Raw genomic sequence first — 22,178 nt, forward strand, 5'->3', positions numbered from 1 at the left:
GAGTGAGGTAACACCCATTCAGTGAATAAGCCTCTTTAAGAAGTGAGTCAAGTGATGGCCACTTTAATAAAAAAAATTTTTTAAGTCAAACTGGGAGGGGAAGACCCTCAGAGTTCTGGCCAAAAGAGAAACGGTTACTATTTACATTCACTCTGAGCCGGGACGGCCCAAAAATGACCATTAAGTGGTGCTTGGGCAGGAACCTATTGTCCAATCCAAGAGATCCAGAGTGAACTGGATTTAAGGCTTGGTCTTTAAGGAAGAAATCTAGCCAGTAAAGCCCAGGAAGGAGAAGGAGAAGAGTAAGTATCTTAAGAGTAAGATGATAAGTGATGATCAACCTGGGGAGCCGATTTTTCTCTAGTTAAGCTACTGAAATGCATGGGAAACTTTAGTGAGTGGGTTGCTTTCAAAGATGTGGTCTCTTCCTTTTAGGCATCCAGGTCTCATCCCCCATCATAAGGACATTACGAGAATTTTGGCACTGTCAGGATAAGAGGTTTAGGCAGTCCATAATACAATCAGTATTAACAAATTTTGGTCATTACATTAACAATTATATTCACAGTTTTGCCATTTTTTTTCCACTTTTTTAGTCAGATGTCGAATTTATTGATTTGCCCTTTTTCTCTTTTGTTGATAAAAGAGTTACAAAATTTTAGAGATACAGAGATATAAAATGTTTTGGCTGCATCCTCAAAGTTTCAGTATGTTGTCTCATTGAAGCCACTAGGATCTTAATATAAAAATGTCCAACACAGAAGTGACCACCTTCCCACATCTCAAGCTGCCCCTCCTCCAAATGTTCCCAGAGTTGTTGAGGGCATTACCACGCTTCCACACTGAGTTTAAAATCTCAACGTCGTTTTTCCTTGCTTCACCCCCTTCACTCGGGAGGCGGGGAGCCAGAAAACCCTGGGTCTAAGTCACACCTCTGACACTTCCCTGAGTGATCTGGACAAGGCACTTGGCCAGAAAATAGTCTGCCCTGATTTAGTCCCTTCCACTCCCTTGTCTAAATTACCTTCAGATCTTTTGAACTTTCTCTACTTCCCATTTCTTTTCTCCCAACGAACCTCACCTAGAGCTGCCAGAGGAACAAGGCACAGTTAGTTCATGTACCTGGGTGGCAAAAATGTTCAGTGTCCCCGTGTCGCCTCTAGAATACGATGCGGCTTCTGCTGGGCATCTGAGGCCCTCCACAGTCTGGCTCTAAACCTGTCTTTTCTACACCTGAACTTCACCTCATTCACTCAAAGGCCCTGCTTGTTCTAGCCAAACTGAACTGACTGCAGTTACCCCAGAAATCAACCTTCCTCCTCCTCCCTCAGTGCATTTGCATCCACTGGAATTTACTTCTTCCTCTGTCCTACGTCTCTAAATCTTTCTCTTCCTTTAGCTGCTCCCTGGGCTTTCTCCAGTGGTAATGTAATCCCAAGGTATTCCACCCATGGGAGCCATTTTCCAGGGGTCTCGACCACACACACACACACACGCACACACACACACGCACACAGGACACTAGAGTCTGTCTCAGCTGGTGCCTTTTCCTACTGGAAGCTTTCCCTAATATTCCCAATTGCAAGCAACCTCTCCATCAAATGTCATTCCATTCCTTATATTTACTTACCTGGGTACAGACCATATTTCTAAATCACCAAACCACTGCCACCTACCCCCACTCACCAGATGCAAGCTCCTGGAGGGCAGGGCTGTGTTGTTTCTGTTTTTATAGCCAGGCCACCCAGCAAATTTATTTGCATTTAGTAAGGTGCTTTATGAACAAATAAATCATACTAAATGCTTGACTAGTAAATGTCTATTAAGTTTAACTTGGCTGAATCCTACAACTGTCCAGAGAATGGGAATGTGACACCTCACTATGGGCACTGAATACAGTATATGCATACTAAATTTAAGATACTACAATTCATAAATTAACTGCATTATTTATAACATATTCTACATATTTATCAGAGGCTTACTGATATGGAAATCATTATTCCTGAGATACCACTAAATGTGGGAAGCAGAGCACAAGGGAGTTCACTGTGTGCATCTTTTATCAGTCTGCACTATGTAACGTCCCTTTAAAAGCAGGAGCTGGAGAAGCTGTGAGAAGACATGATCCTAGCCCTCAGAGCAGACAGTTAAGTGCAGGCCCAAGTCATGGAGCACACACACACACATGCATAAAAGCAACGTCCTCACTGGAAGTTCCCGATTCCAGTGAAATCATCAGGCCGGTTAAAATAAAAATCTCCGGTCCTCACATGATGCTTAATGAAGCACTTGGTGAACTGAAACTGAACTGAATGACTCTACCCTCCTGAAAGGTAAGTACATGGAGATACAAGAGTGCTCCTTATGTGAAACCCAAGGAAGAAAAGCAGAACGAGTCGTACGATAATATTTTTTTTTCCTAATAATAAGAAACCTTTGTAGGTCTGAAGATCCTTTGATAGAACTGTGCTAATAAATGTTTAACAACATGTGGGGGGGGGCATGAATTGCAAGCAAGACACACTTTTGAGTTGACTGTGCATTATTCACATTTTCTCCAACTCTTTCTAAAGTCTGGACAACCAACTAAACAAAAAAATTGAGTCCAGATTTGTAACTAATTTCTAAAGGGAGTTCTAATACATACTCCCTGTGGATCCTAACTGCAGAGATACTTCCTCCCCAGTCCCCCACCAAAATGAAATTAAAAGTAAAAGTGTAGTGGAAAGATCACAGGCCTTGGAGTCAGAAGGACCTGAGTTCATATCTGGCCTCAGATACATAACACTTACTAGATGTGTGACTCTGGGCAAGTCACTTAACCCCAACTGCCTCACAAAAAAAAATAAATAAATAAAAATTAAATGAAAGGTAAAAATGGCATTCTACAGAAGCCATTACCAAATTGCTGGGGATTCCCACAAGTCCTTTCACCCCTCAGAGCCCTCATTCTACACCTGTCCCCTGGGTGGGGACTTCAAACATCTTCTAATTCAGGCCTGGCACAGTTCCCCAGGGTCCCCCAGGGAATCCCTTTCAGGAAGTGAAACTAAGATGTTTCAGGATGTTTCCATTTGCAGCATCTTCTGGGGTTGTTGGTGATTGCAGGGCATGGGATGAAGGGGTCTGTAGCTAGGTATTTCCTGTCACCTGCTTGGGTTCAGCCCAGTCTAACCAAGGCCTCCCCCATTTGCCTTCACACCTACCTGCAGAAGGCTGGCTGACTAAAGGTTCCTTTCTCCGGTTGCTTTGACCCCATCAATTGGACAACCCCAACAGGACCCCACAGGTAGGTGCCTTTTATCCCCTTTAACACCATCTAAAAGTATCAGATGAGAAAGTTAGCGTGGCCCAGCAGATTCAGTATGGGCTAAGGCTTAAGCATTTCCATCATCTGAGTGGCAGACCTTTCCACCGTTCTCCTCTGGCAAGTTAGAGTAGATTAAGAGCAATTGGGAGGTGGCAGAAAGAGCTCTACATTGGCCCAGGGAGACTGAGACCTATAGCAAAGATCCCACACTTATTCTCTGGTGTTGAGGTTTAGATTTAGGAGAGCAGTTCAAGTGTGGAAGAATTCACTTAGACGACTTTCTCTTAATTAATGGGAGCTTTATTGCTGCAAAAGCAGGGGGCTAGCCCTAGAAGAAGGCCTAGCAATTTACAGGGGGACTTTTTATAAAGACAGAATGTCTTTTTATAAAAACAGAATGAGGAAGACGGCTGCTTACAAGATAAGGGGGAGCTGTCATGACACAAGATGAAGAAGATGGATGACAGGATAGGGGACTCAGGGTAAGGAAGAGAGGGGAAATTTTATGATTCAGGATGAGGGAGACAAGGAATTTTATGGTCCAGGATAAGGGAAGTTTTATGGTATCTCAAGATAAGGGGAGGAGACTTTAGGACTCAAGCTCAGGAGGGTCTTCACAAGGTACTAGAAAAAGAACCCTTAATATTCTCTTAGCCCTTAGGGCACCATTCATATCCACATCACTGGGGGACCTTGGACCACTCAGAGCATTAGTTTACTGACTATTAAAATCAAGATAATAAAACTGGTGTGGGAAAAAGCACCTAGTAAACTCTAAAGCAGACAGTCAGCAAGCATTAAGTACCTATCAGGTGCCAGGCACTGTGCCTAGGCTGAGCCTAGGGGGATACGATGAAAGGCAAAAACAAAAAAGAACAGTCCCCACCCATAAGTAAGCTCACAGTTTAATTCAGGGAGAACACAGAAAAACTATTTACAACCAAAATAAAGACTGGAAAAATTCAAGGAATGGAAATAAGAGTAAGGAGAACTGGGAAGGCTTCTTGTCAATGGCAGGATTTTAGTTAAGACTTGAAGGAAGCCCAAAAACTCCTAAGGCAAAGGTGAGGGGGAAGAACTTTCCAAGCATGGGAGACACTGGTAAAAGTTCCTAGGGTCTGGAGAGGGAGGGTCTTGTTCAAGGGACAGACAGAAAGAGTCACTGGATCAAAGAGAACACAAGGAGAGTGAAGTATAAGAAGACTAGAAAGGGAGGAGGGGACCAGGCTATGGAGATCTTAGAATACCAAATAGAGCACTACATAAATATAAACTGTTATCATTTCCTTCAATCTTGTGTTAGATCAACTGTGAAACCTGGGAAAGAGACTTCACAGGGCTATGTGAATTTCAGTGTGACATAGGCAAGGCCCCAGCCCCAAACGTCTGTTATTCCTCTAATATCATTTCACAGTATCATAAGACTATAGCCCTAGAACTGGAAGGGACTCAGGAGGCTCCTTCACTTGACCCATGAATCTGATGCCTTGGGAGGTTTAGGGCTCCATAAAATGTTACTCTCCACAGCAGTAACATCTGTCCTGTTCACCTCTTAATGAGGATTAACAGATGAAAATCCTCCTTGAAAAACAGAAGCTAGGCTCTGCCCGAGGTGGAACAGGGTGGAGCTCTTTCAAGAGGGGAGGGCACCAACACTAGGCTTGGTTGCAAAAATGTCAGAGATGTTAAGGATCTCCCAGGCCATCTGGTCCAACATCTTGGTTTTGCACACAAGGAAGTGATGCTATGGAGAGCAGACCTGAAGTCAGGCCCACTGCACCCACTGGTCTCACAAAGCGGCCGCCTAGCATAGCCACAAACATCACCTTCTGTAAAATGGCAAGCCTTCCCTAGATAGGCCAAGAACAGAGCACGACCACCCCATGGAAAATTGAGGGGATAGGGACAGAGGGAGCTGTGGAACAGGCACCTCTTGCAGCCTGACATCAGACCATTAGGGCCTGCCTGCTGCCGAAATGCATCTACCTCTCAACACAAAGATGCTAGCTAGCTCTGTGTGATACAATTCCGTATGGGGTAAGTTGTCCTGGTAGCTCTGACCATCCCACTAACAATACTTATTGGGCATTCTGTAGCTTATTTCTATTGAATACTCAAGGCAAGGGGGATGGAGGAGGAGCCGTGTATATAGAGGGGTCGGCCTCCTCCCATGTTCATTCACTCAAGCGGCATTTATTAAGCATAGTAAGGTATGAGGCCCCACTGTCCTCTGCCAATCAGGAGGGGGCGCTCTGGATAGCTGCCCTGCCTACAATACAGCCCTTTCTATTCATCATCTCATTTGATTCTCACAAGAACAGGGAAGAAGCTAAGGCTTGGAGCAGGTGCCTTCACAGCCTGGGGGGATGGGACCAACCACTTAGTACGGGCTTGTAAATTGAGGCCGTGGGGCCAAATCCAGCAGCCTCCATTTGCTGCATGTGGACATATGACATCCCTCCTTGGAAGACTGGGCTGTCTGGGCAACCTTGGAGCCCTGCGCTCTTCTGCTCCCATGGCCCTGTTTTTATCTACGGTCCCCACTCCACAGGACTTTGTCCTATTGTTTCACTGGAAGCTTATGGTCTGGCTTTTTGTGCTTCCCTTAAAAGTTCTTGGTATAAAGCAGAGGTTCTTCACCTTTTGTGGACCATGGTTACCTCTGGGATTATGGGGAGCATATGTAGGGATCCTTCCTCAGAATAATGAGTTTTTTAAAATCATAACTGAAAGAAATGCAAACTTTCAGTGAGAGGTTACTAAAAATAAAGATGTCATTATTTTCCATCCAAGTTTATGGTCCCTCTGAATTTATCCATGGATACCTTAGAAGTCTGAGGACCTCAAGTTAAGAACCCCTAGAATAAAGGTTCACTTTAGGAAGCACAATTTTTTATCATTAAGGAAAAACAGTTGTACTGACACAACCATGTCTCTGGGCACAAGCGATCTGCTAGTTTACAAACTGGGGCTGGGGCTCTTTGGAGGAAATGGAAACTGAAAGAGATGAAGAGACTTGCCCAGCTACTGAATGACAGGGGCAATTTTTAAAACCCTTTGGTGTTTTCTTTTCTGGTGACATTATAGAATGCTGAGAGGAAACTGAGGCAGGCTAAATAAGCACCCTAGGTAAGGCCTTCCCTGAGACGTACCATCCCATACTGGCCAATCTGAGGGTGTCTGAGTGTAAGAGGGGACGCATGGGGCGGGGAGGGCGGGGGGAGTGTTTCTGGGGCCACAGCTTCCCTTGGGCTGCCTTCCATGGAAGTTTCATTCCACAGACTCCCTCCAGATCTTAGGTGAGCTCCCCACATGCAAAGGACGAGGCAGAACCCTGAAATGACATGCCCTGAGAACCAATACTGAGCAGGTAGATTCAGAGAGAATATATGAGATGAGAGAAGTTGCAGGTCACATGATGGAAGGGAAGAATCTCAGCTGGAGAAGACTTCAGAGATCATCTGGCCCAACCCCAAACTGAACAAAAATCCCCTCTATGACCCCTCTGAACAAGGGATTACTCAACTTTAGCTTGAATACTTCCACTGAAGGAGAACTCACTACCTTACAAAACAGCAGCTCTAATCAGGAAGGCATTTTTCTCCTCCATCTAGCAGCTAGCTGAGGGAGCTGCCCTAGAGCTACACTATGAACTTTGACCTTACTTTATTGCTGTTCAGTCTGACTCTGCATGACCTCACTGGGTGCTTTCTTGGCAAAGATACTGGAGTGGTTTGTCATTTCCTTCTCCAGCTCATTTTAGAGATGAGGAAACTGAGGCAGCCAGGATGAAGTGATTTGCCCAGGGTCACCCAGCTAGTGAGTGTCTGAGGCCAGATTTGAACTCGGGTGTTCCTGACTCTGGGCCCAGCACTCTATCCCTTGTGCCACCTAGCTGCCCACTGATTTTATTTAGGATGAGATAAATAAATTTGACGAGCAGTATTTCAGGAAGAGATAATCAAGGTACCATCAGTGCAGGCAGAGGAAACTGAGCCAAGAAAAGCCAGGCCCCAGAGAAGACCCAGCAGAGGGCTCCAGGGAAGCTGTTTTCCCTTCACAGACTCGAGGCAGGGTAGCTGGCCTCAAGCCCTACCTGGGATACTTATGTGCAAACTTTGGCAAAGTCCCCTTCCCTCCCTGGGCCTCCACTGCCTGATCTACACAATGTGGGCGTGAGCGCCTCAAGGCCTCTTTTTGTATCCCCAGTGCTTGGCACAGAGTAGGAACTTAATAATCGCCCACTGATTGACTAGAGGCTTCTGAGGTCCCTTCCAGCTGGTACCTCTAAGAGCCTATGGTTCTGAGCAGTCATCTCCCTTTGGTGGGTACATGGCTCCTGCCCCTTTGGAGGACCACAGAGCCCAAGGTGGAAGGAAGTTCAGAGGTCAACATTTTACTGAAGTGAAGAGCATCAATGAGTGGGATTTGAACCCACCACCTCTGACTCTGCTGATGCACGTTCAGTGGCCAGTCCCGAGCTCGGATGGTCTGCAGCCTAGAGGGAGCCCCGGCCAGAGTGGCAGCCAAGAGGGAAGGGTTAGGGAGGACAGCAACGAGTGGCTAGCTAGTGGAATGGAGGATCTGCACATGAGAGGGAGGACCCAGAGCAACTCGTCTCATCCCTTCTTATAGGACCTCTGAGAACAAAATGATGACCCCAAGAAATTCAGTCAGTGGAACTTTCCTGGCTGATCCCAGCACCACACAGCCAGGCCAAAAGATGGTCCTCAGGAGAGGGTCCCTGTTACAAAGTCCCACCTTGCAAAGTTTCTTCAGGAGAGAATCCAAAGCTCTTGGGGGTAAGTCTGTACGCTCCCTCTAAAAATGCAGCCATTTTCTCAGTCAAGTCCTGCACGGCAAAGCATGACCACCAAGGCTCGTGTCTCTTAGGTGTGTCAGAGAGGCAGAGTGTGACCCCTTCTCTAGGCCACAAGGGCAGGAGATGCTGGTCCCCTCACACCTTCACCCCATATCAATGCAGGGTATATGTTCCACCAGACTGATAACCAGGAAAGAGGTTTTTTTGTTTGGTTTTGTTTGGTTTTTTAATAAAAAACTCTAAGCCACAGGAGTCCGGAAGGGACCTTAGAGTCCATTTAGGACAACCAGTGCCTGCCCAAGAATGCCCTCTGCCACACTGCCCACCCTCTTTTTACAGACGAGGAAACTGAAGCACAGGAAATTTAAGGGCCTGGCCCAAGCTCCCACAGCCGGTTAAGTGCTTGATCGGGGATGTGAATACAAGTCTTCCCGTGCCTGAGTTGACAGTGCCCTATTCATGGACCACATTCAGTCCGGGACAGCTCTGAAGTTTCCTTAAGTCAGACTGAAATCTGCCTCTCTGTACCTTCTTCTCAATGTTCCTGCTTCGGCCCTCAGGGGCCAAGCAGACCAAGTCTCATTCCTCTTCTTTGAAGCCTTGAAAGGTGGCTATTTTGTGCCCCCTAAGTATTCTCCCTTCTCATCTAAAGACCCCCAGTTCCTGCAACTACAAATGTCTGTGGAATCAAACTGAAACAATCCTCATTGGCCACAGCAGCAGTGACCTGCACATAAAACTGCAGGTGCTTAACAACTGCTCCGTTCTTCTGGTAGCCCTACTCTACAGTTGCTCAAGCCTGGCAAGGTCCTAATATCCATAAGTGCTAAGCCTCACTCAAGAATCGCCTCTAGCAGGAAGCCTGTCATGACTGTCCCAGTCAGGAACCACTGCCCCCTTGTTTTTGTAGGTAACCCAGGGCCCTATGCATAGTATGTACTAATGCATAAATATTTCTTGAAGGGTGCTTAAACCTCAGACCTTAGTTTGTAAGACTCTAATAAAGGCATGATTCAAATACACATAATCACATTTACTCATGCTTTTGTCCTGTCCCAAACTCTACTACCTGTCACTTGCAGTCTCTGGGCCTCAGTCTCCTCCTCTGTAAAACCAGGGGAAGGTGGACAAGATCATGTCTATGGCTGTTTCCTGATCTAAATCTATGATTCTCTGATCCATCAACCAACGAATTAGCAAGCCTTTACTGAGCACCTGTTGTATAGCAGGCACTGAGTCAGGCACGTCCAGGGAAGGAGACAACCTCTTCTCACAAGGAACACACATTCAGGTAGAGGTGACGAGGGCATATTTAAGTCGATACAGAATAAATAGAGGAGGAATGATCCCTCCCCAGACAGCCAGCTTCCTGAGGCCAGGGACCTTACCTGAGCTAAACTCTGTGTCTCCCCTAGCTGAGGGAACTGAGCTCCGCATCTCCACTGCCCCGTAGGAATTTCCGGATAAGGAAACTTCCTAACACCAGGCAGCAAAGCCTCTGCAATGTTTAGGCCTGAAGAGTTGCCTGAAGGACTAAGAAGTAGTCACTAGCTCAGGATCCCACAGCCCGTGTGTGTGTCAGGGATGAGACTTGAACCCAGGGCTTCTAGTTTCAAGGCTATCCAGCAGGCTACACTGCCTCTCTCGCACACAGTAGGCACTTCTTAATAAATGGTTTGTGAATGCTGAATGAATGAATGAGTGAGTGGGTACCACTTTCTGTTCCCTTTTCATCACCTCATTCTCTCACACTGCAGGCTGTCCAGATCATGATTGGCCTGTTCCACTTCGGACTGGGGGGGATTCTGCTGACGGTGCCCGTGGGCACATATGCTGCCATCTGTGTGGCAGTGTGGTACCCCTTCTGGGGAGGCATTATCGTAAGTAATAATAATAATAATAATAATTACAATAAAGGTCATTGGGTGATGCAGACATAGCTCTGGATATTACCATGAGAATTTTGCCTGATTGAATCTCCAATTCAGAGAGAAGAGTCCAGATAGGAAAGAGGCTACTGTGACCAAAACAATAGCACAGAAGGTGGCCAACAACAGTCACCATAACAACAACAACAGGCCAGCCTGTTAATTAAAAAAAGCACGAAAACAAAGACAGCAGGCCTCCATTAGTTACAGAATCTCAGAATCGGCACTGGACAGAGCCTCAGAGACATCCAGTCTGCCCTCTCCCTGACCAGCCCTCTACAGCATCCCTGACAACCATTATGACCCATTTGGAAGAGAGGAAGCTGGCGAGGACACAAACAGACAAAGCACAGCCCGCCCTCCCTTCGCTGCCTCCGCTTCCCCAGTGGCACTCATTCATCTCTCAGGCTCGCACAGCGTGAGTTCCGGTGTTGCTCCCAAAGCTTACAGCAGTTCAGAACACTGGCCTTCCCCCTACTATTCTCCTTCACCTCTCTGCATGTTTGGACCCTGCTGACCATCACCCCTTAGGTACTGGTATCTCTTCGCATCTGTGGCAATGTTCTCTCCTAGTTATCTTCCTAACCCAAATCAACAAGCATTTATTTAGCACCTACTGTATGCCAAACACCATGCTAATCACTGGAGATAAAAAGGAAGGCAAAAACTCAGTCTCTGCATCCAAGGAGCTCACAGTGTAAAGGTATAAATAACTTGGCATGTACAAGATGGAAAAGAATATGATAACAATAATAATAATAATAACCTTTATGCGATCCTCACAAACACCTCCGGAGGTAGGTGCTTTTATTATCCCCATTTTATAGCAGCAGAAATGGAAGCAGACAGAGGCTAAGTGATAGGCCCAGCTATAAAGTGTCTGATGCTGGAGTTGAACTCAGGTCTTCCAACTCCAGGCCCTGCACTTTATTCACTGTGCTACCTCACTGCACAGAGTAGAAGGAGAGCAATCAGAGGAGAAGACATTAACACCTGGGGGTGGGGGTGGTCCTCCAGAAGCAGCTGGAATTTATGAAGGAAGCGGAGATGAAAGGGTCAAACACTCTAGTCGTGGGGACAGACAGAGCAAAAACACAGAGATGGCAAATCGAGGAGGGACTGTATATATGGGCCAGTGTGGCTGGAAGGTACAGCGTGTGCAGAGAGTAAGGACGCAGAGGTTGGAAGCAGGAAGGGATCTTGATCTTTATCCTAAGTAGCTCTAAATGCCAGTCAAGACAACAAGCACTTGAGTTCCTGCTACCACGCCAGCAGCTAAGCTAGACTGTTGTTGCCAAGCTGTTTCAGCTGAGTCCAACTCTTTGTGAACCCACTGGGGTTTCCTCGTCAAAGATACGGGAGTGATTTGCCATTTCCTTCTCCAGCTCATCTGACAGATGAGGAAACTGAGGCGGACAGGGTGAAATGACCTGCCCAGAGTCACACAGCCAGTAAGTGTCTGAGGCGGGATTTGAACTCACAAAGATGAGTCTTCCTGACTCTGTGCACTGTGCTGCCTAGCAGTGGGGTAAAACTCGAATAGAGATGGATCCCTGCAGCTGCATAATAACTTTGAAAACCACAAATTAACATTATCTATGTTGTGTTGTATTTGTATTTATTTTCTTAAATACTTCCAAATTAGATTTTAATCTGGTTTGGGCTGCCTACAAACCTGAGTCTGACACTCTGCCACAGAATATGTGAAAGGGAAGAATATGTAATAAGGCTGGAAAGGTAGACTGAGGCCAGGTTCTGAAGTGGTGTGCACGCCAAACAGAGAAGTTTATATTTGATCTTCCAAGCAATAGGGAATGGAAAAAAATTAAATGGGGGCAGGGGAGCAGGGAAGTGGGGAAGATGTAGGAATCAAAAGAGTCCAGATGCATGGCTTTATGGCACCTTTGGTGTCTGCCTTGACTCCTCCCCAGTCCTCACCCCAGGAATCCATCTAGCTTTAGCATGTGTACGGATGACTGTGGACTGCTCTCTGAAAAGATGGTGAATAATCGTGGCCTTTTTTTTCCCAATCACAGTACATCACCTCGGGATCATTCTTGGTGGCAGCAGAGAAAACTTCCAGAAGTTGCCTGGCAAGTAAAAGATTTTCCCTCTCTTCAGAAGGCTTAGGAATGGAGAGAGAATCTCCAAGGGCTAGCTGTTGATAATTTGGTGGCAGTTATATAATTTGTATGAACCACATTCCTCAGGGCATAAACAAGTGACATGGAATGATACTGCTGGACATTCTGAGAGTGGCCTTGTTTAGGGCATTAGAATCGCTAAGATAGTCACTAATGAGCAAACCCTACTGTGATCAAAAAGCTTCCCGAAGGGGGTACTGCATTACTGGAGTAATAAGCCAAGGTGGTGGGGCCAGGAGAACTGCCCGGGAAACACAGTATGCGGGGCAGCTAGGTGGCACAGTGGATAGAGTACCAACCCTGAAGTCAGGAGGTCCTGAGTTCAAATCTAGCCTCAGGCCAAACATTTTACACTTACTAGCTGTGTGACCCTGGGCAAGTCACTTAACCTCAATTGCTTTAAAAAAGAAAAGAAAAAGAAACACAGTATGAGTCTCTTCTTAGCAGGAGTTCTTAACCTTTGGTCTGTATACTTTTTTAAAAAATACACTGATCACTGTACTTCAATATAATTGGTTTCCTTGGTAATTTTATGCAATGAAAACCATTTTTCTAAGAAAAGATCCATGGCCTTTACCAGACTGCCTGCCAGAGGCATTGAGGACACCTAAAAATAGTTAAGCATCTTTGTCTTAGAGTCTGGAAATTGCTAGCTTGTCTTCTAAGTAAGAAATGGAAAAACCCCTCCCCTCCTCTGGACTGCCTTCTAGAGAGGATGAAAGAGTAGGGCAAGCACAAATGGCCCCCACCTGCAGATATGCAACTAGGAAACCTGGTCACTGGGGCAACAAGCCTACCCAGGGCAAGCTTCACTGGAAGGGGAAGCAGGTTTCTAGTAGCTTCCCATTTTAACTGATTAAGCTCCTGGGGTATAGGGATTATTTCTTTCATTCATGGTATTTGTATCCTCAGCATGCACACAGTAGGCACTTAACAAATGCTGATTGCTTCATTCTTGCTAAGTTGGTCATTAGCACTGTAGTACCCAGGAACAAAGCACCCAATGGCCTCACAGAGAGCCACAGTGGTTTGGGAAGCTCTTCTTACAGGCCACTTCAAAGCACTTGTGATTTCATTGGCACAGTGCTTCCCCCACTGACGTGAGCCATAACCTTTGCACACTAATAGTGGGACTGAGAAAACTCTACATTGCAAAATCAATCAACCAAATAATTAACAACTGTAAATACTGAAGAATGAGACAGAAATATATTCTTGTCTTTATAAAAACAAACCACCCTCTCTGCCCATCCCCCAAAGCCTCCAGGCGGCCACCATCATTTCTCTGCCCTGGTGGCGACAGTTCTGTGCTGAGATCAGTCCCTTGGGTGTGGACAGCACCTCTGCGCTTTCTCAAGGTGCTGTCCCCTTTTATCTTCTCTCATCATCCTCCTGGCAGTTCTGTGAGATAGATGCCAGCTGCTCTTTGAGATGCCACCCATTTTATGTGACCATTAGCTTATGCCATGTAACACAATCGCTTTTTTTCTGACTCTTCTGGGCTGATAATAATATCAAAGCAACAAGACAGCACAGTGGGTAGAGTCCTGGAAGACCTGAACTCATATCACTTCACAGACATTTACCAGCTGTGGGATCCTGGGCAAGTCACTTACCCCCTCCCTCGGCCTCAGCTTCTTATCAGTAAAATGAGGACACCTCCTAAGATTGTTGTTAAGAATCAAAATAATAGAACACACATAAAATGCTTTGCAAACCTTGAAATTATGTATACATGCTAGTAATTAATAACAATATTAGTAACACATCTCATTTACATAGCACTTTAAGATCAATAATAGTCCCATGAAGCAGGCAATTCAAATATGATCCCTTCTCTTTCTGACTTCCTTGCAGTGCTACATACTTGGAATCCCACCTTGTGTGTCTCTATTCACTCCCGCACTCCCTGTGTTTGCCACCTCAAGGTGGAGGAAGTGCTTCCTTCAATTCTTTTTAATCTAATAAATATGTAACCCTAAGCCCCCAGCACCTGCTCAGCAATGGGATATAAAGCCGAAATAAGATATGGGCCCTACCTTTAAGGGAATTATGACTATTCTACTTAAGAGTCATGCATTCATCTGCCAAGCAACTGGGTGAGGAGTCTTCCTACGCACACTTGAAAGGCAGGTGTTAGTAAATATAACAATAAAATATTAAAAACCTACTTTATACAGATGCCTACCCTCAAGCAGCTCACAATCTAGTACAGGACAAGATCCCAATACAAATAACTTTTTCTTTTCTATTCCTTTTAAGGATTGGTAGAGGTGGCATCTGTGATTTCATTTGTAGGAAAATCTGCCAATGTAGAAAATCTCTCCAACAATGCAGACCAGCCATTCATCGGTAACTTACGGCCTCGGAGAGTTACCTGTAGCACTGAGAGGTTTTATGATTTATCCATTTATGTACAAGAGTCAGGATTTAAACCCAGGGCTTCCCAATGCCAAGGCCAGCTCTCTAACCATCATACCAGACTGCCTCTCAGCAGCGTGGCATACACATGATGTTACATGATAAGTGTATCAGAGACATGGGACAAAATGTTACATGAAGTCTAACGGGAACAAGCTGTTAGTCTCTAGGGGAAACCGAGGAGAACTTTCAGGAGGAGATGGCATTTAAGTTGGTTTAGAGAACAGGTGAAATTCAGCGACGAGAAGCGGACAGAAAGACGCTCTGGGCATTGGAAACAAACTGAGAAATGATAAAGGAGATTTCAAGATGTGTCTGTGTTGAGAAGGGCAGTGTGGTTTAACTGGAGTCTAACACAGGTAGAAGGTGTACCAGTAGTTAAGAATGGAAAGGTAGGATGATGGCAAGTTGCAGAGGGCTTTGAATGCCAAAGGGAGGAGTTCAATCATGCCTTCCCTCCAAGCACAGACAAAAATCAACAACCTCTGAATGTGCCATCCAATCATCAGATTCTATTAGTCCAGCAGCAAGAAAGAGCCAAAAACAAGCATGACCCTTTGTGTCTCTATTGCAGGTCAACACAAGGCTAGGAATGAATGCAATAAGCCTGTTCTCCTCCATCTCCGGGATGATTCTTCTAATCATGGACATATTTAATCTCACTGTTTCTCATTTTCTAAAACTGCCAAGTCTGAATCTCTTTCAAACGGCCAACCCAAACGTCAACATATACAGCTGTGAGCCAAGCGGCCCAGCCGGGGACAGCGCTGCCGTGCAGCAGTACTGTCTCAGTGTGAAGCCCCTCTTCTTGGTAAGTTCCTCCCGGGCTTTAATTCGTCTATGTGCAGACAGACTGGGATAAAGACACAGAAACAAAGAAACACAAAACAGTCCCTGTCCTCAGGAAGCTGACATTCAAAGGAGGATGGGGGGGGCGGCAACATAGGATGCACACCGATAAGTAAATGTGACATACAGACAAACAGAGACAAAGCAATTTCAGTGGTGGTGAGAAGAGCACTATTAACCCGGGCAGCCCTGAAGGGAGGCCGGGAGGCCCTCCAGACGTGGGACAGGGAAGCATGCAAGAGGTGGGAGCAGAATGCTATATATAAGGAACCACAAGGATTCCAACTAGAGTGCAACATGATGGGGAATAACACAAAGTAATTCTGGAAAGACAGGAAGGAGCCAGACTGGGAAGGAGTTCCCATTTTATCCTGCAGACAACAAGGATCCACTGAAGCTCTCTGAGCAAAGCAGTACCTGGCTCATACCTCTGCTCTGCGGGAATCAATTTGGCAGCGGGGTAGAGGCTAGATTAGAGAGGAGAGGAGCTAGAGGCAGGGGGTGAAGCAGGAGGCTTCTGAAGCAGTTTGCATTCGAGTGGTGACTGTGTGATTGAAGAGAAACGCATTCTATTTCTCTTTCACGAATTCCACGAAAAAGCATCACGGTTGCACATGAAGCTCTCTGTCTCAGGGAGTGTTCCAAAAGTGAGATATTAGATGATAAGTGAGCCGTTTATCTCCCCATCAGTGGGAAGGAGGTGATAACACTTCAATAATTCCGGGTCCCATTTCTCTAGCTTTTTCTCATCTACAAGGGCGAACAGTATAGTTATTACTGTGCCCGTTTCAGATGAGGAAAATGAATGTCAAAGCGACCAATAGGCTTCTTGGGAACACCCAGCTCCTGAGTGTCACAGCTGAGACCAAACCTGAGGTCTCCCCTGACTCTGGCCAGGGCTCTTTCCACATGCTCAGTTACACACTGGCTCTCCCCTTAGCCATACAGCTTTTCAAAGACTCACTCTAAAGATATAGGCAGATACAAATAGATACAGATAGAGAGATATAAATACAGATAGAGATACAGACTGGATCCTACAATCTATCTCACCCATTCAGCACCTTTAGGTGCCTGTGAGCCAGGAGACATCATACAATGAAAAGACCACAGGATCTGCTATTCTAATTTCTTTTCTTTTTTTTTTTAAGGCAATTGGGGTTAAATGACTTGACCAGGGTCACACAGCTAGTAAGTGTCAAGTGTTTGGTCTGAGTCTGGATTTGAACTCAGGTCCTCTTGACTTCAGTGCTGGTGCTCTGTCCGCTATGCCACCTAGCTGCCCCCAAAAGCAATCTTATTTTTTTTGTGGGTGGCAACTGGGGTTAAGTGACTTGCCCAGGGTCACACAGCTAGTAAGTGTCAAGTGTTTGGTCTGAGGCTGGATTTGAACTCAGGTCCTCTTGACTTCAAGGCCAGTTCTCTATCCACTGTGCCGCCTAGCTGCCCAAGACCACAGGATCTGGCACAAGAAGCCATGGGCCTCAGTCTCAGTTCTGACATTCACCAGCTATGGGATTTGGGGCAAGCTCTCTTACCTTTCGCAGAATCACTGAATCAGAAGGGACTTCAGCAGTAGTACATACATGACGCAGACTATATGGGAAAACAGTCCCCACTACAAAGCTGTCCTGATCTACATCTGGCCACTGGACCCAGATGGTTTCAGAGGTGAAAATGAGGCTGGTGACTCTGCACAGCCCTCCCTCACTTAAATCCAATTCACTTGCAAGTCATAGCGTCCCCTTACTGACGTCATGGATCTCTTCGAGCACAAAGGACAAACAGCAATCCCACTACAACACCAACAAGTGGTCACTGGCTTCCGCGTGAAGGCCTCTGAGAAGGGGATCCCCTGCTCCCTCAGGCTGCCCACCCACTCTGGACAGTCCTCATCATTAAGGTTTGCCCAACATCCGCCTACATTAGCCACTCTGCAACCTCTGCCCGTTGTTCCTGGCTCTGTCTGGAGCCAAAGAGAACCAGTCAAATCCCTCCAACCAAGGCCAGAGCTCTCGTGTCCCACCTGAGGCGGATCCCCCCTACAGCCTTCAACCAATCTTTACACGGCCTGGCTTTCCTCTGGATCCTCTCAAACCCTTCAGAGGTCTTCGTAAGCTGTGACATTCCAAACTAGACAAACGTTCCAGAGGAGATCGGGTGAAGGCAGGCCACGGGCTCTTCACAGTCGCTCTGCGTCTTTTCTTGCAGCCCAAGATCGTGTCAGCTTTCTGGGCTGCCGCTCTGCTCTGCTGATTCACATTGTGCTTTCAGTACTGTCTAACTCTCTCCCCACCCCCCCCCATCACAATCATTAGACTGGAAGCTCCTCTAGGATATAGACAGGTCTCTGCCTTTCTTTGTATTCCCAACACTTAGCACAGCAGCTGGCACACAGTAGGTGCTTAAAATGCACACTGACTGATCTTGTACTTCATTTGTACAAAATTGATCTTTTTTTTTTGTACTCAAGTACAATGCTTTACTCTTATCCCTACTGGATTCCATCTTCCTAGGTTCTCTCCAATGCTCTGGACTGTCAGGATCCTTTCAGATTATTAATCTGTCCTGCAGTGTGATACCTACCTCTTCAAATTAGATGTAATCTTCAAATTTAGCTAGCAAGCCACCTGGGTCTTTAACCAAGTGACTGCTAAAGATGTTAAACCGCACAGATCCCTGGAGCTCTCCACTGGAGACCTAAAGCCACACTGATATCGAGCCATTAACAATCACTCTCTGAGTGCAACCATCTAACCAGTTCTAAATCCGTCTAACTTTTCTCATCTAATCCCTAATTTTCCATCTTCTCCACAAAAACAGCAAGAAATACTTTATCAAAAGCTGTGCTAAAATCCAGGTAAGCTGCATCATTATTCATGGGTTAGTTTAATAATTCTGTCCAAAAAAAGGAAATTAGGGTAGCCCTACATGACCTATTCTTGATGAAGCAACACCAGCTCTTTGTAATTATCACTTCCCTCTCTGGACATCCTATCTCTTTAATGGTCCATTCTAGAATTTTCCCCAGAGTTAAGGTAAGCTCACTGGCCTGAAGTTTGAAGATTCTCTTCTTGTTGTTTTTTTTTTTAAATTGGAACATTGTTCTCCAATCTTATGATACCTCACCATTTTTTAAATGAAACTGGGCCTCAGTTTCCTCATCTGTAAAATATAGGGGTTGGATTGGATGGCCTCTAAGATTCCACCTCTGATTCTGACCTAGGCTGTAGTCTCAATGATCTATCGATGAGTCTCCTTAAACTCAAATCCAATTATTTTCTCACTCTTCCTTCTCTGGACATTCTACAGGGAATTTTGGCCATCATGCTGATTTTCACTTTTCTCCAGAACCTCTTGGTAGCATGCATCGCAGAGGATGAATGGAAAACCTGGTGCTCTGGTACCCAAACAGTGAGTATTGCCCTGACCCCAAAGATTTCATGACCTATTAGCTATAGAACCACGATCCATTCATGGTTTTCCTCTATCAAGGCTGGGCCTGACTCAGGCTTATCCTTTGATAGTTTATGTTCAATACTGGCACAAAATGAAACATTCAACAGTTAACAAAAATGAGAAATTTACTTAGCCACAGCAGGAGAAGAATACTCAATAAGGATATGGCATTAAGGACATACTAAGTTGATACAGGTGAACAAAGCGGTCCATCAGTCAAGCATCACAAAGAGTGCCTGGAACTATACACGGCTGCTTTGTACCCAGGCAACTAAGAAGTAATGCCAAGCAGCCTAAGCCCCAGGCAACTAATTCTTGCATATGGCCTTAAAAAAAAAAAAAGGATCATCCCAAAATGTCTTCAGAGAAAGACTGGCTAGGGAAGAACCAGAATGATTCTGTACTGTACGCTGGCTGCTGGGACCCTCATGCATGATTCCATGACCTGACTGACTGCTGTTGTCTAAACTGACAGCAATCCTTTCCATATGAATAAATTTATCCTGTTGAATTACACCTTCCCACCATTCTTTCTCCCCAAACATACCGTAGCATAACCTTACAATATAAACATTGACTTGACACCATGGAGCATTAGCTTCAATCTGTCTTAGATATAACACCAGATATTTAGTTTAATTTGGAATCAACTTGAGCTTAAAACCCAATGCCTCATAAATAAAAACAAATCCAGGGTCTGCTACCTCCATAATGTTATTTACATTTCTCTGGGCTTGTCAGTTACATCAACAAGCTTTAAAGCACTTACTGTGCACACCCTGGCTTCAGTTTCCTCCTTTGTAAAATGAGTGGACTGAACCCTAATGATCTCTAAAATCCCTCGAAACTCCTAATCTAGAAGAAACTACGCCAATAATTGCACAGAAAAGGATGAAGCCTGTATGCCTAAAGCTCCCTGTACCCTTTCCCCTCAACACAACCTCCTAAAGGTTTTCAGGAAGGGGGAAAGGACACTATGGTCTTTTATGGAGTAAAGGAGACAGGGAGATGAACAGCAGGTGACGGAAATGACAGATGACAGAAAAAGTGTTGAGACAAGAAGATAGGATTTAAATTTAAAAACTGTATATGCTAAATTCTACTAAAGTGAAGGCAAGAACTGCGTCCTATGTAAGCCTTCTACCTCCTAGCACAATGCTATATACACAGTAGGTACATAATCAATGCATTATTTTTCAAAATTCTGTTTCTGCTTCATGCCCATATCACAGGGTAGGCCATTTAAAAAGAGTGCTTTGGGGCTGGTTTCCTGTGAGCCTTCATTTTAGAGACGAGAGGTCGAGGCTAAGAAATAGCCTGCCCAAAGTCACACAGCAAATGAAGAACAGCAGAGACACGAAAGCGCAGGTCTCCTGATGCCCAGTTCTGAGCCCTTTCCATTTTACCAAATTCTAGGATGGGGATTCTTGTTCCAAATCCTCACCGGACTAAATCACCTCTGAGGGGCCTGCTCCTTCCCAGAGCCAGCCAATCAGTGAATCTGGAAGTTGCCCGCTAACTTTCGGTATAGCTTGACTTTAAGCATCTTCAGAACGATGGGGACAAGGAACAGGCCTGGCCCTGTAGGATGACAGGACATAGCCATGGACGGTGTAAGAAGGACTAACAAAGGTGTGCCACTTGCTATGCTGTGTGACCTTGGCTAAGTCACCTACCCTCTCTGGGTCTCAGTTTCCTCCTCTGTAAAATGAGGGGATTAAACTTAATGGCCCCTTTACTCCCTTTTAGCTCTAAGTCTATGGTCCTATAATCCATTAAATTAAAGATGTAGAAACCACGGACCCGACAAAGAACTAGGAAGTGCTGACGGTTAAATGACAAGAAAAGTCATCTGGCTTTCTGTTGCAGACCGTGCTTCTCCTGTCTGCAGCAGAAAGGAAGGAGCAGGTGGTCCAGCTAACTGTGGTGCCCTCCCAGCCAAAGGATGAGGAAGAAATGGGAACTCTCCCTGCTCAAGAAGAAGAGAAAGAAGCGAGCTTCCCAGATCCCCCCCAGGAAAGCACGCCTCCAGAAGACGGCTCGGGCTCGCCCTGAGTGGGCTGCCTGGCTCTCCCTCTCTCCCTGCCACTCTCCTCCACATCTGTCCCGCTCCCTGTGCCTCCCTGCAGCTTTTCAGTTCGTACGGAGGAACCTGAATGCTTTTCCGTTTCTCTGTAGGTAGCAAAATCTGCCTTTGTGCCCTTAAAGAAAGGCAACAGGTAGAGAATCAGCTTTTCGAACATTTATCCCACTAAAGCTGATTTCTGTTCAGGTCCAAGTTGGCCAAGACTTCTGAAGTCCATTTCAGCTCTGAGATTCAATAATCATACAACTGCCTTTACCGGAGATAGAGGTTCTTATTTACATGGAAAAGCTCAATTTTCTCCCACTTCCCTAATGGAAGGGAAAAGGGCTGCCTCTGTCCCGCCCCTCACACTTCTCCCGCTCACTGCACAAGCAATTTGCCACATCGAGGCCGCTGCCGAGAGAACATTGGGAGGAGTGTCCTGCCACCTTCTTCTGGAAACTCTCGCTCTTGGTCACATGTCCTGGGGTCTGGCACAGTGCCTTCCAAATGGTGAGACCTTCACATTAAAGATCAATGTTGCTGCTGCTCAGTGGTTTCAGTCATATCCAACTCTGTGTGACCCTGTTTGGGATTTTCTTGCCAAAGAGACCGGAGCAGCTCCACTGCCTTCTCCAGTATGTCCTCATTTTACAGTTGAGAAACTAGGGCTAAGAGAGGTTAAATGACTTGCTCAGCGTCACACAGCTAGTTAAGTGTCTGAGGCGAGATTTGAACTCTAAGCCCAGCACTCTATCCACTCTGTCACCTAGCTGACCCATTAAAGATCGTATCACTTTTAAAATATTTCAAAAACAGAAGCGAAGCAGATCATCTATCTTTCTCACCTATGGGTAGGAGATATACTCTTAAACAAACCAGACATAGAGGCAGTAAAAGATAACATGAAACTGAAATGTTTCTATACAGACAAAATGAACATACCTAGAATAAGAAGGGAATTGACTGAATGGGAACAAATCTTTATATCAAATTCTCTAATAAGGATTTGTTATCTAAGATACATCAACAATGAATAAACACATATACATATATGTTGCAGTCTAGGGTTGCTAGGAACCCTGAAATTTAAGGGCAAAAGCTCAGGTCCTGCCTCAAAAGAATTTGACCCAAGCCTCCTTTCAGTCAGAGACAAGGTTTATTAAAACACCAGTTG

The 22,178-nt window shown here is 45.5% G+C and overlaps 1 protein-coding gene across 1 annotated transcript; it reads left to right on the plus strand.

Annotated features, from left to right (window-relative positions):
• Positions 1-3,704: 3,704 nt before the first annotated feature.
• Positions 3,705-21,550, plus strand: MS4A1 (membrane spanning 4-domains A1). The gene is made up of 7 exons (XM_078148604.1): positions 3,705-3,795; positions 7,949-8,123; positions 9,893-10,015; positions 12,100-12,156; positions 15,203-15,439; positions 18,790-18,891; positions 20,806-21,550. The coding sequence occupies exons 1-7, from the start codon at positions 3,761-3,763 to the stop codon at positions 20,989-20,991; spliced, it is 915 nt and encodes a 304-aa protein (XP_078004730.1). The 5' UTR covers positions 3,705-3,760; the 3' UTR covers positions 20,992-21,550.
• Positions 21,551-22,178: the final 628 nt, after the last annotated feature.

Source organism: Phascolarctos cinereus, unplaced genomic scaffold, assembly GCF_003287225.1.
Source record: "Phascolarctos cinereus isolate Bilbo 61053 unplaced genomic scaffold, phaCin_HiC Scaffold_9;HRSCAF=440, whole genome shotgun sequence".
NCBI lineage: Eukaryota > Metazoa > Chordata > Mammalia > Diprotodontia > Phascolarctidae > Phascolarctos > Phascolarctos cinereus.

Coding starts and splice junctions, on each gene's coding strand:
- MS4A1 (XM_078148604.1), top strand. CDS start 3,761: ATGAAGAAGATGGATGACAGGATAGGGGACTCAGG. Junction 10,016..12,099: donor CCTTCTGGGGAGGCATTATC/GTAAGTAATAAT, acceptor TCCCAATCACAG/TACATCACCTCGGGATCATT. Junction 12,157..15,202: donor AAACTTCCAGAAGTTGCCTG/GCAAGTAAAAGA, acceptor TCTCTATTGCAG/GTCAACACAAGGCTAGGAAT.